The 16,872-nt window shown below is 43.5% G+C and overlaps 1 protein-coding gene across 1 annotated transcript in view; it reads right to left on the reverse strand.

Annotated features, from left to right (window-relative positions):
• Positions 1–16,872, reverse strand: part of schip1 (schwannomin interacting protein 1) — a 208,406-nt gene that overhangs the window by 131,530 nt on the left and 60,004 nt on the right. The window contains exons 6-8 of the mRNA XM_061073218.1: positions 9,955–10,019; positions 9,551–9,622; positions 8,695–8,830 (exon numbers count right to left, since the gene is read on the reverse strand). Coding sequence (XP_060929201.1) covers positions 8,695–8,830; positions 9,551–9,622; positions 9,955–10,019 — 273 coding nt within the window. The remainder of the gene's footprint in view (positions 1–8,694; positions 8,831–9,550; positions 9,623–9,954; positions 10,020–16,872) is intronic.

Here is a 16,872-nt window from a genome sequence, read left to right on the forward strand (position 1 = left end):
GCGTGCTGTCTTTTATATTTGCAGAGTGGGTTTAGTGTAGCCCGCAGCTCCACAGCTCAGCAGTCACTGTGACTATTAGAGGGATCTCACAAGGCTGAATAAGCATCGGGATTGTTCAAGTTGAATAACAACATGGTGGGTCCTCTCAGAAATACATGCAGGCGGGGGAACATCACAGAGGACTTGTCAGTTTGAGAAGAAAGAGGAACGTACAACTGAGGAAAAATACTTGAATGAAAAACTGGAGCACAGAATCATCTGGGTTATTTCAATCTGTCGCCACTGATGTTTTCTAAGTGATGATTGTGACGTTGGGACGGCGAGCCACGGGAATGGTTAATGCTCCGTTTCCTGTTGCTGATTACTTAGACAAATGTGTCCCCTCATGAGCACATATATGTGTGACCTTGTTGCACAACACAAACAGCTTCCTGTTGTGCTCAACAGTGCGGTATATACACAACGACACAGGGAGAGTGGTTTTCCACTGGTAGCAGGGTGGAAGCCTTAATATCGTCTTAGATATCTATCTCTCCAGCAGCCTTCTCCACAGTGCATACTGATACCAGCATCAACTGTGGCCTTCAAAACACCAAAGTCAGGAGTGAAGACACACATGCACGCACACTAACCTCATTTTGTCATTTTTAAACCGCCACAGGAATACACGTGGCAATAAACAACAGAACCGTGCACCTCTCTGCGCCCGTACGCACTCAGCAGTTCACTATTTTTAGTTATACTTTTTTCGGTTCATGTGTTTGAGTGCAGAATAATAATAAGCAGTTGTGATGAGTGCAAGCGGGATGTGTGTGTGTGTGTGTGTGTGTGTGTGTGTGTGCTGATGTATTCCGGTGTGCCACCTCGTGTCCCTGCAGAAGCAGCAATGAGGGAGCGAGGGGAGAGAGGAGAGAGGAGAGAGGATAATGATCCTGCTGATCACGGAGGACTGGAATCTGGTAAATGAAGCTGGATATGTGCAGCGCTGCAGGCTGTTCTTTTGCACTCAGTGCCTCTCACACACACACACACACACACACACACACACACACACACACACACACACACACACACACACACACACACACACACACACACACACACACACACACACACCTTTTGAGGTAGAGCATGTGCAAAATCGTACATACAAATGATCAACATCCTACACCTCCCCTTACCTCTGTGCTTCCTATGTGCCTTTGCAGGAGTGTGTCTATGCATAAATGTATGTGTTTGTTCGTGTGTGAATACCTGAGTTTATGTGGCTGAGAGCAGGACCTTCCACATATCAATAAATCATGGTCACCACCAGATATAAGACGGCAGCGCTCGAAGCAGGTTTTACCCTCAACCCTTTCCAGGTGAGACTTTCAGGGTTTTAATGCACAAACACAAACACAAAGTTAATGAGCCACACCACAGTTGGTGTCATTGCATTTGGGAATTAGTGGTATAAATATCCAGCGCCCAATAGACTACATGACAACCAACACTGTTGCTGCAGTTACGAAAGTGCCAGTTCCAAATCATGCAGACACACGGAGAGCATTCAAACTCCACACAGAAATACAGCACTGCCCTTAAATAAAATGTGAAATCGTATGTTTTTCAATTGGGTTTTCCATACAAAAGAAACCATATTTCTATTATTGTAAAAGATAAATGTGTGGGTGTTTGAAAGACTGTTAACAGGAAACATGTATGCATATAGTAGGTAGAGCAGGTCATCCACAAACTAAAAGGTCAGCGGTTCTTGGGCAAGACACTGAACCACAAATTACCCCTGTTGGCTGTGTGAGTGATATGCACACAGATGCACTTTGTGAATGTGTGTAAAGGGATCAATGGGTGAATGGCAAAAAGTACTGTAAAGCGCTTGAGTATTCATCAAGAGCATCTACCATTAACCAGCTTTTTTACATGAGGTAACTTGCTGTACAAAAAGCCATAAGTGCTGTCATTGGAGTACAACGCTTGAAGTAAAATCCCACTTATTGTCCTACAAGGATTTCAAACCCTGTGGCACTGTTTACAGAATCTAATCCATCTAATGTGTATTTTTGCAGCACAAATGTATTTACACGTCATCATCCTGTACAAAGAAAGACAGATGGAGGGAAATGCTTATATGGAGGACGGGCAGGAAACCCCCCCCCCCCGAGCAGCTTGTTCACTGGTCTGACGTAATCCTATAACACTTTAATATTTAAATCAAGTGTCGTGAAATTAAAAGGCTCGAAGAGAGAGAGGGAGAGGGGGAGAGAGAGGGGGGGGGGAGGCAGAAAGGTGAAGGAGAAATGAGAAAGACAGATGAGCTACTGGGACGCAAAACAGCAGAGTGGCGCTAGTTTTAATTACTAAATTTTTTTTAGGCCCTTGATTGCAGAGAAAGAGAGAGAGAGAGAGAGAGAGAGAGAGAGAGAGAGAGGTGGTGTTTGCTGACCAAGCGTCATCTACACGACATTGTGTGATGATGTCATTGATGTGCAGGTAGAGGAATGAAAGTGGAGCACAAGGTTTTCTTCCACCTGGACAACTCCCTGCTACAGTGTTGAGCCGGCCTGTCGGTCCCAGCTAAGCAGAACAGTGACCCCCTGTGGATTCTGCCAGATGATACAAACGCAACATGACGTCACTCTGAAGCCGGAGCTGATTCCACTCGTAAACAACTGTCCCTCAAACATTGACAAACGACGCAGACTCCAAAGCAACAGACTCACAGGTCACAGATTACTTTCAACTGGCATTTCAAGGAACTTCATGCACAAGGGAGGAAAAAGGCTCCAGAGCTAATTAAGACTCAGTGTGCATTTAGTTCCACTTCCCCCCCACCCCTGTCATCCCCTCCATCACATTCTCACACACACACGTCTAACGTCCAGCGTGTCACGGGGCTGTAATGTGTGGAGAGCGTGTGACATGACACGTCCCAGGTGTAAAAGGGCCCATGTTTGACTTGACATGCCGCAGGCAGGTGATTAGCAGAGTGAGACGTTGCTGCCCTCCATCAGACATTACTGCACAGAGGGCTCCGTCTCCGAAATACATAATAATAGGAGTCGCATGAATGTCCTTCACATGTCTGCAGGGCGGTTGAAGCATTTGCAAAGAAAGCTAGAGCCGGAGTGCGTAGAGAGAGAAAAAGCTAATATTCGCTTTGCAGTCTCGAGAGGACGTAGCTTCTGTGGCGTCCACATCTACGTCCTGATTCTGTCCACATGAGGTGGTGATGGAGCAGTGAGGGTTCACTTACAATTCTGTCAATCAATACCTCGGCTGGTGTGTCACGGCGGCCCCCTATGCATCCAGCCAGGGCTGTCACTCTCTCTGCCCAGCCCACCTCCGACACAGCAGGGCTGGCGCACCCCCACCTGCACTGCTGCCACATACTGTACATCTTATCTATGGGTGAGCCATTGTGACAAGAGGGATTATGTTGATTAAACATGCAGCCTTGAAAACCAAACCCGGCACCACTCCCGAGGAATAAGAACCAGTATAATCCCATGTGTAGGCTGCCTTTTCAATCAATGAAGGAAGAAAAATGATTAAGCGCAGAATTTGCATCCAATAATCACAAACTTATTCAAGGGGATTCTTAATTGCAAGACCTAGGCTCTTCTTTTTGTATCGTCCGCAGTGTTACAGTAACAGGATTGTAAAATCATCGGCTCCAGTAACACCCATCCTCTAGTGACGATGAGACTGCAGGGAGATGGCATTCATTTCCAAAGCCTTATTTAACATTTGCATAATTCCCATTGAATCATCACAGGGATGTCCAGGTCCACAGAAGAAGAGAGGAAGGAAAAGCTATTAGGCAAAAAGACATTGCTGGGAATAGGGACAACATGTAATAGCCGACTTCATAGCTGGCACTGTAATGATAATCAGATCTGATGTTTCCTTGATACTGTGCACACAGCAAAGAGCCTTGTGTCTATGGAAACAGACATTTCATACAAAGTCTATACTTAATTACTCTTGACATTATCTGCAGCATCAAAGCACCAGTTACTGATCCCTTTTTTTTAAGTTCTTTAATAATCTCGATCTGTGCACTTTTTCATTTTTACAAGAGTGTTTACTCCACTCGAGAATATTAGATTTGCTTTGAGGTTTCCATTTAACCCCCATTAAAAGTTTTTGGGGAAGTGCTTCCTCATTTATCTGACAATTTAGAGGAGGATAAACCCCTTGAGATGCACCATCTCGTTTTCAAAGGGGTCCTTTCCTCTTACCAAACAGGGATCACAGCAAAAATTTGATCGATTTGACATTGACAATGGTTTAGATTCATTATTCTAACACGATCTTTGATTTTCAACTCATCAGTAGCTAACCAATTAGCAGTAAGAAGCGCACATGCCTCCGCAAAGGCCCAACAGTCCTCGTAAATTCAATCAAGCTCCACCAAATAAATATTTTCTCATCTCATTTCAGGCATACAATTCATAGACATAAACTTCTTTTGTTACTAAGGTAAGATTCAAGCTTAACAGGAGGTTAAGCTCCTTCCTTTCCGGTGTTTGACTACTGAAGATGTGTGCACTGCCCTTTGTCCACCTGTTGCTGTTCCACCATGAGGTTAATGTACAGTAAATACAGCAGAATGAGGGCATGATGAGCCTGAGGGGGAGGCATTCATACATTCACAATGCTGAGGCTCTGAGTGTATTAATAACCATTCCACTGCCATGATACAATGTGTGACCTTTCACTGTACGAGTCAGCCTTTCATTACTATAGACAGTGAATAGAAAAGACTGTGAGGATTAAAATTATGCAAGTTTAGTGAAGGAAACAATTTGCGCCCTGTGCTGGATTAAATTGGTGAAAAAGAAGGTGAAGGGTTAAACGCGTCTGTGCAGCCTGTTGGCTCAGTAATCTGCTGAAGTGCTAACGCTTGGCGTAATGGCAAATTTTGAGTCAGCGACAGAAAAGTCATTTCAGGACGCAGACCCACAGCCTGTGGTAGCACACTTTTATTGCAATGGAGTCAAATTATACTTCTTGTATTGTACATTAAAAGTAGACATACAACAGCAAGACAAAAAATTCTTTGCAGAACCTCAATTCATCTCCCCTGCCAGGCTCCCGTAGCTGCCGCGGCAGCTGCATGACCTGATAAAGTCAAGAAAACCGGAGGTGGGCGAGTAAGTGATAAAGAGACTGAGAGCCAGTGTGAGAGGGACATTAAAATAAGAAAGAGAAAGGAAAAAAAATAAATAAACTATGACATGTCAGAAAAAGAGGAGAAGGAGAGGAATGTTAAGAGAGAGTTGATGGAGAGAGAGAGAGAGAGGCAGGGATGGAGAAGTATGACAGCTGGCAGACGGGGCTGTGCTGCTCTGCTCGGCCCGGTCTCAGTGCACCTTGGCAGACCAGATGGACGAACCTGCCCTGTGTGCCCTTCATCAGCCAACACGCACACTGACATGCACACGCACACACAAGCACACACACTCACACTGCTCTCTCTTTATATATATAAAATATATATATATCCACAACAGGTCTGATCATTCCCCAGGAAAAGCAACAAAAAAAAGAAATAAGTCCACTATGATACAGGATCTCCCTCTAGTGTGAAAACTCAGCAACTACATCATGGTTCAGCACCAGGGCAGTGGACAGCTCCCAATCCCCAAAGGATAAACAGCCAGTAAAATGAGACGAGGCGGGGCCATCCTCACAATCCAGAATTAAAATGCTAAAACTTTTTTATTGATAGAAAATATAGGGACATCTTACGTTTTTTTTTGTCCCCATTTCTCGAGGGATTAAGAAAATAAAAAACCTTCAGCCGGCTCCCTATTGATTGATGTGTGGTTATAAAAAGACATCTATCATGTAGACAGTCTGAAATTGAGGCTGTAGTGGCTTGTGTGTCAATGTGCCTTTGTCAATGTGTTTGCGTGCATGTGTGTGTGTGTGTGTGTGTGTGCTCTCTCCTTTGTGTTGTGCATGTGTGTGTGCTCGAAGGTGGTCAGTGGGGGGTGTTGACAGGGAACAGTATTATGAAACAATAAAATTTAGACAGCTGATTCATATCTGGGAATAAAAGTCAGAGTTTTGTTAGGTTCCCCTTTAATGAAACCCATAATTTCTGCCTCCTTCTATCAGGGTTGCCACGGAGCAGAGTGATCGATCATAGAGAGAGATATCCAGAGCCGCTCGGCTTTTACTGGATTGCCATGGTGATGAGTGACCTAACTTACAGTGTGAAGAGATCATTAACGCAGCAAAGAGTTGCATGTAAACTGACACACACACACACACACACACACACACACAGCTGAGAGCGGTAAACTCATCAGTCTTGAAAACACACGAAGGCCAAAGAAATAGGTTGAAAGTTAGATTGACATGTGAAATACACACACACATGGTCACACACATACATGTCAAGACTGATGTTATAGGCACAAAGGTTACAAATTCAATCACTTTAAAGATGACGGCCACATCACTGTGTCACAGGAAGAAAAGACTATCAATGTGTGTGTGTGTGTGTGTGTGTGTGTGTGTGTGTGTGTGTGTGTGTGTGTGTGTGTCTGCGTGGGTGTCTGCGTGGGTGCCTGTGTGTGTGTGTGCGTTCACGCATAGAATTCCATTTATGTATAGAGTCAAAATGACAATGTATGTCGCGGACTCGCGGGTAAACAAAAATGAAACGTTTAGAAATTCAAACAGGGATGAGCTGTCACATCCAGTAGAAGAAAAAATAAACATTATTGTAAAGAAAGGACAATCAAATAAAAAAGAGAGAGAGAGTTGAGTGACTGATTGACTGATGCTATCAATCCAAAAAAGAAGAAGCCATGAAATCATATGAGGAGAAGCTGAGCCTCTGTTTCCCACAAAGTGGAGCAGATCTACAGAATCAGCACATTTCACAGAACCAACATCTGTTTTTCATCTTCCTTTCCCCTCCACCGCTCTCCTCTGTCTCCCTTGACCTTAGGGTCTCAACTCGCACACACACACACGCACGCACACACACACACACACACACACACACACACACACACACACACACACACACACACACACACACACACACACACACACACACACACTCTCTCTCCGTCTTTCATTGATGATATGCCCTTGTCAGCAGGTCTGAGTCACTGAGCTAAGCATTTCCTGGCCATCCCAAAGGATTTCCAACGCATCCAACGTTAACGGCCTGATGATATAAGATCTACCACAACTGTGTTGACTTTCAGAAGCAAGCTAAAAACATACGTGTTCTGTCAGGCCCATGGCCGGCTCCTGCCCACACATCTTTCTTACTGTGTGCCTTTGGTGTGTTGAGGAGGTATTTTTAGATTAGTTGTATGTAAAGCATGTTTTACCCATGTTGTATTTGTGTGTGTGTGTGTGTGTGTGTGAATTTTTACTTTGGGAGGACCATTTTGAGCATAGATTTTGCAGAGGGAGGTGAGTAAGTGTTGCTTTAGGATTAAGACTTGATTTTAGGGTTTGGTTTGGGGACGATACATTTAAACAACCGGATGTGTGCAAAGGCACAGATTTATATATTTGTCCCTCTGTTACGTTAAAAGCCCCAAAAGGGTTAAGGTAAGGGTTAAGGGACTGGGTGGGGTTTTGGGTATATACCAAAAAAGAGCTATATTAGTATTAGTAAGTTCAGTGTGTATGTTTGTATAGTCTTATTAGCAAGTGTTTCATGGGCTGGGTAGGGTGAGAATTAGGTTTAGGTAGGTTCTGCTTTTAGATTTGATGGTAAGCGTGAGGGACTAGGGAATGCATTATAACCAATGAGTGTCCTCTCTAAGATATGAGTATGTGTAAGTGTGTGTGTGTGTGTGTGGGTGTGTATTGCACAGTATATATATATATATATATTTATGTGTGTGTATAAACCATAAACATAACCTACGGCATAAACTGTGTATCCACAAACTTCCCCGCCACTGCTCATCTCATGTTACTGTAAACCCCACAGAGCGCTGGTATTTCTTCCAGTTTCTTCTCCTCACTAATAAACCAATCGACCCTCTTTCATCCACGGGAATCCAAATCAAACAGTCTCCTTCAGTGTAAAAACCTTTTCTCTGAACTGATTGAGTGGACAAGTACCACCTAAGTGTGCTCACACAGGGAACTCTCCCGGCTGTCTCTGAGATTTAACCTGCCTGTTGACTCCAGGCTCAGAGATTAGGAGAGGAGTGTACACACACTTGCTATTCAGTCAGAGGGCTGCAGCCGACGTCAGTACAGAATTATAATGACCGGGAGACGCAGGAAAGAAAATCCCGGGGATTTACTGCGATCTGGTTAAATGAAGGGAAGATGTGCTTAATGGGAATGGCTGTTCCACCGCTGCTGCTGCTACTTCGAGAGAGAGAGAGTGTATATCAGAACAAATCCTGTTATATTGACTCTCTGCTCCCAAAGAAGAGGCAGGTTGTGAGTGTGCACACTGAGGAAATCAGCTGAGTGATACTGCCCCCTTCTGGCAGGAATTAATATCTCCCATATTCAGCATGTAAAGCAGCACAAAACTCCAAACGCACACAGACTTAATGAAACCAGTGACGCACAAATATTAAAACAATTGCCAAAGCTAACACGTGTCCATGACCACATCCCCAGCAACACTGGCAGCCACGGCGATGTCCAAACACTTTGACTTTGGAATGGAAGTGATGCTTGACTTACTGGGGTGCTGCCATCTGACAGAGTCGCCATGCTGATTGACATGCTCATCTTGTCAGAGGAGGAGAGGGAGGGCGGGGACGGGCTCCTTTTCTCCGCTTCCTGTCTCTGCAGGAAGTCACGCCAGGCCCGCTGGATACTGCAGCATCGAAGAAGAGGCAACGTATCAACACAGGGACATGTTTTGTAAATGCACTGCATGTACTGCTATCAATATACAATATGTCATTTCAGCCTCTAAGGGGGTCTCTCAGCCAAAACAATAACAAAAGACTTCATGACATTGTGAAACAGTGTGGGATCATGGGAGTTGTTGTCCTCACCACGATTGCGGATGAAAATATACCTGACGCCACACAGGCACAACTCATGTTCACGGATGAAGGTACAGAATCAAAGTTGTTATTCAAAATGTCGGTTAATGTAAGTACATTAAAATAAACAACATAGGTGTAGTTGTTTTAGACATTTTAATGGATTATTGTTATATTTTATATCTTTAAGGAAGGTTTGTTTGTTTGAGAATCAGTCAGGAGACAGGATTCTATTTAAAGTATGTGACCCTTTACAATGAAGCAATGCTTCGATTATTTGTCTAAGAGGAAAGACAAGATTGGCAAAAAGTCAGAAAGTCTATATTTAAAGTATTTTCTCTAAGATGTTTTGCTAATCTTGTGAAATGTCAGAATTATCATGCAACTGCACAGTCATCTCAAATATAAAGATCAGAACTACTATGGTAAGAAATATATAAATAAAGTGTTCAAAGAGGCAGCTTTCTATTTAGTTAGATAAACTGTATATAATCAGATTTAAAAAATATCATAACTCCTCTTTAGCAAGAGATAAACATACTCACATGAACACCTTGTTCTCAATGGGCAGCATGTTGATATTGATGTTGTTATCCAGGTCCATGGTCAGGTGATTACTGACCCAGGAGAGATAGGGGGGGTAGGGGACATTCAGAGGACATACACACACACACACACACACACACACACACACACACACACACACACACACACACACACACACACACACACACACACACACACACACACACACACACACACACACACACACACACACACACACAGGTCCAATCTCAGTCAGGGTCATCAGTAATTAAACAGCAATAGCTTGGTAACATCTGCAGGGAGATCGGCTTCTACATCAGCCGGTTGCGCATTCTGTCTCTGTGTTGTGTGTTCATTGTGTGTGTGTGCCTGTGTGTGTGTGTGTGCTTGTGTGAAAACTCACCTCTGCAGCTGGAAACCTCCGTCATCAACATGCTTGAAGTCACTCTGGAGGCCCTCCAGCTGCTCCTGTGAGAGAGAGACAGGAGAAGGGACAAACAGAGAGACAAAGGAACAGAAAGAAGAGAAGAGTTGACTTCTTTGAATTGTGGCTTTGATGCAGATACAAAGAGTCTTTCACAGAATAAGGAAGCCCCCCCCCCCCCCTCTATGTGTGTGTGTGTTCCAGTGTGAGTGAATATTTGGCAGATGTGTGATCATTGTGCTGAGCTCAGGAACCCCTGCAGCAAGTGGTTTGACAGCATTTTGGCTCAGATGGATGTTTTCTAACGAAGTCAGTGAAGTAAACTTGAGAAGAACTCTGCCGAAATGCTGCCTCAGCGTTTTACCAAACATTTGGCCCCCGAAGCACGGAGTGAGTCGGAGAGGAAAGTCAAACAGAAAGAGACAGCGAAGGCAGGGGAGACGCAGCAGGACATAATTCATAAACTGTGGCACAGGTGTTGTACAGATGTGGCTGACGCGCTGAAGATTAGAGCAGTGAAACTTTACGCTTTCGCTAAAATGACTTTCAGATAGGCTCTCTCCCTCCTCGCCTGCTGCTCTCCTCCTCCCCGTCCTCCTCCTCCTCCCCTCGGCTCCATCCTTGTGCTTTAATGGTGCTGTGTAATGAGGACAGACCTGCCGCTATATAATTGAGCAAACTAATTCAATTACAAGGGAGCAACAAAGTTTAAGTGGAGCAGTTCTTCCTGATGAGCCAGGAGGGTCACATCAGGCGACAAGCAGCTACACATTGGTCTGTGTGTGTGTGTGTGTGTTTGTGTGTGTTTCAGTGAAACCGGCAAAACTCCACATTTCAATTTGACCTAGTGTGTGATTGTCCCGCTACGTCATGTAGCTTTGCATCTTTTGCATATCATCCATCTTTGCATTATCTATACTGCTTATCCTTTGAGGGTCACATGGAGCTGGAGCTAATCCGAGATAAGAAGAGGGCTTATACACCTTGGACACATAACATTCACATCTACTGTCAATTTAGAGTCTCCAATTAACCTAGCCCCAATCTGCATGTTTTTACATGTGGCAGGAAGAGAGAGTAACGGGTGTTACGGCGCCCTCTTGTGTCTAAACCCTTTATATAGTGTTTCTTTAATATGTAAATCAAGCCATTTTTCTCTGTAAATTGCCTCACCTTTATACTTTTGTTATCTTATTTCAAACTTTTTTGCAAAATAAATAACCATTTATATTTATTTTTTATATTCCCCTTCCCTTCTTGAGCTAAGCTTTGTAACATCGACAAAAAACCCACTCAGAAACAAGGAGGACAATGATAACCCACTGCAGCACTGTGCCGCCTGCAATTTCCATATTTACATAAAGAAAGAATAAATCACACCAGCATCATATTTTTTTCCGATAAAAAGGTCTACTTTGATTTTGCAGTTGGTCCATTTTCACTGTGTCGGGCGGCGTTTGTTTTATCTCATTGCTCCGCCTCCCAGAAGGAACTAGCAGCTCATTAGACAGAATCAAGGACTTGGACTGGTGATCAATGATTGTGCGAGGAGCGGTTTTTCATCTGTTTACATCTGTTTGTTTTTCCCTTTCAATTTTCTCTCTGATTCAAGGAGAATCTGTGAAAGTGTAGATGTGGCTCGACTGTGAAATCTCCCTGAACTTTCTTCTGCTTTTCGAGTCAATGTCACCTCAGCTTTTCCAAATCCCTCCCTAATGCTATCCCGGACCGACAGCTGTCTCTCCTTTATTCAGTCCTCTCGCCCACGCGCACACATCCAGTCGCAGACTCTTAAAGAGACTTTACAAAGTGCCATTTGGGAGTTTTGAGACAGACAGGATGAAAAGGAAAAAGCAAAAGTAAGAGGCACAGAGAGAGAAGACGGTACATGAAAGACACTAAAATAACTTAAAGTCAGAGCTGCCGAAAAGAAAGACGTGAGCAGCGAGAGAGACAACAGACGCGGCTGACAGTGATGGAGAGATAAGCCGAGTACAAACAAGGAGGGAAGATGTGTGTGTCTGTGTGTGTTTGATTGTGAGGTTGTGGGTAATGGAGTTGCTGGGAGACTGAATGAGCCGATCATTTCAATTTCCCATCCGAGTTACTGATGACCCTGTCACAGGTCTGGCCAGACAAACTATTAGCCCATCTCAGACGCACAAACACACTTTCAAGCCGACACCAGCACAAACACACACGGCAAGAATACAAATTAGCATCCTGTTTTAAAGACGACAGCACCTGCAGACATTCATGCACGGTTGAGCAAAACATTACACACACAAGCAACTCCACTGGGTGTGTATCCTGGCTCGTATATGTTTGTATTTACTTGTTCCCTTAGGAGATAAGTCATTAGTGTTTTAAACTGACACGTTAGACCAACAAACGTGGTGTTGAATTTTGACATGAGACAGAAAAATAAATAATAAGACTGTATAATCTCATTTCTCTGTAGTATTGATTCAGTTACTGATATGTATTACTAAGTATACTGGAAATCTGAGCAAAACCAACATGTTGCTGGGTTGTTAAAAAAGATAACACAGACAAATAAAAATCTCCCTTTTGGTGAAACTTTCACAGGGTGAATATGTCAAATTCTACTCAAAGACAAAATCTCCTTTGTTCTGGTCAGATTTGACCAACAGGCGACTTATTCGCTGACTCACATAACCGAGTATTCGCTCCTTTTCACAAATCATACAATATTTCACCTTATAAATCACATCTAGTTTTATTTAACATCCGATAATCAACCGTGTGCTATATGTGTCTCTGTGCTCACGTAATTCACTACTTAAACAAAACCTTGACTTCAGCAGGACATTTACGACCGTCTTAATACAGCGTATTGATTTCAGAATCTATAGCAGTATACAGTTTGCGATTATTGAATACCAAAGCAAGGGGCTCTATGTTTTCTGTCAAGTAGACATATGTGGTCCCATTGAAAAGCCTTTTTCTCGAGCCATCCACACCTGTATCCTTCTGTCTCCGCCTCAGAGGAAATCTCCCGTCCTGCTTATGAAGAAGGAACACCGGGAAAAGTACCCGAACATAAACCTGAGATTTGCATAGTTTAGTGGCGGAGGGGACAGGAAATCTATAGTCATTTTGGGCTTTGGCAGTGCCAAGCAGGCTTGTATTGATTAGTGTATGCAAGTGTGTGTGCGTTTGTGCGTTCTGGTATGGAGTATGTGTGTTGGTGGATTTATGGTAGAGTCCGGCAGAGCAGAGTGAGGGGAGGAGAGAGAGAATGAGGTGGTGAGGGGACCTTGAACCCACAGGGCGCCATACGACAACAGAGGAAATAGAGCCCCTGACAAACACACACAGACCCTGAACCTGGTCTCTCCATCCCTCCTTCGCCCGCTCCACCCGTCTCTACGTCTTTCCTCCATCATCAACCTCCTTTCTCTACTTTCCAAAAATAATAAATGGACATAAGGCACTCAGAGGAGATGAGATGAGAAAGCAGAGAATGAGAGCTGATTTGATCCCACTGTGAGAAATGTATTAGGTTTTGGACAGGAATAAGGACGGATATAATAGAGCACAGTGGATCAATGTTTGTTTGGAAGAGCTGCCTTATTATCTGAGGAGAAGACGAGTGCACATGATTTCACAGGCCGCTGCCCTCGTCCTTACACAACCCCATGGGAGGAATTCATGGAGAAGTTCTCAACCAACACACAGGCTGTAAAAGGGAGGCAGCAGCTTCACTGCGGACTTCTGAAATCATTTCAACAAATTAAAAAAGACATTTGAAGTGACACATTTTAGGAAATTAAGGCTATTAAGGACTTATAAGTCAAAGCCCTGAATGTCATAAATCGATCAAAACGTATAAATACAACATCTTTTTCTCCAGCGCTATACAGGGAGAAAGTTTACATTCCTTTTCCCCTATAATAACAGTTATTTAAATGCAAAAAATTGTTCATTTTGGTATTCTTCATCGTTTTTATGGATAAACTCTCCTCGCAAACACATCAGAAGCTGCACTGAGCTCTCAACCTTCAAAACACTTCTCAAAACCCAGAACTGCCTTTTATTGTTTGATTGACTTAATGTGTTATTATGTGTATTTCATGTTTATAGTGATTCACCCTGTATCTACTTTCACAGTTTCTTAATCCCATGTTAAGTGATATTGAGCATTGCTACAAGCGCGGTACCGATAAAACGTATTATCATTAATATATTTACAAAAAGCAGATTGTCAGGACATCTGAATATCCTCCACACAAACCACTCACTGAAGAATGTGAGCTCTTGGCTTTATCCTGCAGCTGCACCTCACCTGCTCTGCAGAGAGAACCGCTCTGTGTATGTATCTCACTGCTCTTGATGCAGTGAACATTGCCTGTCTGCCCTCTCTGCCGTTTCACTGCTTTACTACACCGTAAACTCCCACACGTCTGATATGATCTCATGCTTTTTATACTGCTTATTGTTTTAATATTGTTTCTTTTAACAGTGTTATTGTCTTCAGTGCATCAGATTCTTTTTTTATTCATCATTTTTATTGTCGTAGAGTTGTGTGTGCACGGTGTGACGCCGCTGCTGTGTTATTATCTTGTTAATATAATGTTTTAAAAACCTGCCGGCACATCACAGTTTTCATAATGGGGCTATAAAGAATGACCTAACCTGACTTGACTTGAAATATGAGATTGGTGGTGTTTGAAAACCACATTTTGATCCATCGTCTTTGAATTTTAGGTGGGGATTTATTCAGGTGGAGACTTACACAAGAAAATAAAGACATTTGTATCAGAATAAATGCACCGTTCATGACGTTCAGGCCATTTACTGTACAAATGGTAAATATTGATCTGATTTACATTTATGGGTTGTGACTCATGACGTTGAGCATATTAGTGTTTTTCACAGGATGATGAGGTCAAGAGACTTATTTGTGTCGTGACTGAAGGTTAAAGATTTGTACAATGAAAAAAAAAGCTGTGTATAGCGACACAGATAATGGAGAAAGGGGGGGGGGAGCTAAGTGATTGACGTTGTGAGGGGTTAGATGCCTCAGCTGCAGGGGACGGAGGGCAGGTGGGGGAAATAAAGACGCAGCACTTTGCAGAGAGGGAGAGCGATTCGGGGTTGAGAGTCTGCAAGAGAGCTGAGGAGGAAGGGAATATGAAAGTAGGCTGTTGGTTGGCACTGAGAATACGGGATATGGAGGTGAAAGAACAAGCCTGTAGGCGCCGAAGAAATTAAACTGGACCGATGCCAAGCGACCGGCGAGAGAAACACAGAAAAGAGAGAAACGGCCTGCCTGGGAAATGGCCTTCATCGCTCCTGCACATTGGGGTGTAAATCTGTCCCGTGCACCTCCGACTGAACCACACACACGTATTAACACTCACACACTTGATTTACATAACTGCTCCCGCTCTTCTAAACGCCCCCTTAACTCAGCTCAGGGGACAGACTGACAGACAAAGAGGGGAGCATACACACACTGTATCTCGAGAGCCCATAAAAACACACTTATTATCTATTTCTCCTCATTGTTGCACCGTATTTCAAACTCCGTTGCTCTTCTGAGGTCAAAATCTTCTCCTTTTCTCCCCTCCATACCATATGTCTCCTTTGTATTCGGCTTTTCCTGTCTGCCTTGTATTCTTTCCACAGTCTCTCAGTCTGAGTTGGGTTTCCTCTTCAATACTTGATGAGCTTCCTGATGTGAAAGTGCTGGCAACAGATACGTGGTCGTCGCTCTGTCGTCCTCCAGCAGTAGAACACTGGCCAGATGTGTTTGTTCTCCTGATGAACTCAATTAACTCGGGTACACAGTCTCCAGCTAGATGTGCACGCTTTTATATCAGCACACACACACACAAACACACAATGCAGATTCCCTAGGACTGCAGCATTATAATAATACTCTGTTACTCAAAGTCCCGCACAGAAATTCGTACTCATTCCCACTCTTAAACTACCAGAAGTAGATCAGACTATAAAAGTACCATAAAAGAGCTCAATTAAAAAAAAAATCCTTGTTAGTGTACCAAATTTAGGTTAAGTTATATTATAACATTATTATTATTATTGATGCATTAATGAATAAGTAGAAGTTTTTTGGTGAGGAAAGGTCTATTTCTTCATTGACGATGCTATTCCAGTCATATTCACCACTGACCTTGCTTTACATTAGAAGCCACATACACACAGTCACACACACATACATACATTACTACTATATGCTGCTACAGCAGAGCCATCAGAAGGTATTTGGGGCGTCAGGATGTGGACTGGATGAGCCTCAGGGGATCGAACCATCAACCCTCTGGTTAGTGGACGGCCCGCCTTACTTCCTGGGCATAGAAACTACAGCTGTCAAACAAATGTATTGGAGTAAATAGTAAAAACAACGCTTCCCTCTCAATTGTCCAGTGAAGGATACGCACACAGAAGGTAAAACAAAAGTAGTGTGGGGGGGGCCTCATACTGAAATATGGTGCGTTTCATCCCCTTGAACTAACAACAATATGTTAGTAGCCATTATCAAACAAACAAAGACAATCAGCCAAGTAAACATTAACTTTGTCTCCCTACATGCATGGATTCTTTCTTTCTGGCTCAGTTGATCCACAGCCAAGTTCTCTCAGCCTGATAGTGGAATAACCTTGAGACTGAGAGTAAATCTTTCCAGTCAAATTTCAGCCAAAAACCTGTCATGGCCCTGGTCCTGAGCTGATGGTAACGTAACTGGTGTAAAAACCATCATACCATCTGCCAGACACACTCCCACCTCGGCCTCCCACACACCCACACACAGGCTCTATCAGTCAAACCTCCCTCGGGTCCTTTGGCCCAGCCAGCAGCCGACGCCATCTCTACCATCACCATCATATCGTCATCCCTCTCCTCTGC

Source organism: Limanda limanda, chromosome 6 (genome assembly GCF_963576545.1).
Source record: "Limanda limanda chromosome 6, fLimLim1.1, whole genome shotgun sequence".
Classification (NCBI taxonomy): Eukaryota; Metazoa; Chordata; class Actinopteri; order Pleuronectiformes; family Pleuronectidae; genus Limanda; species Limanda limanda.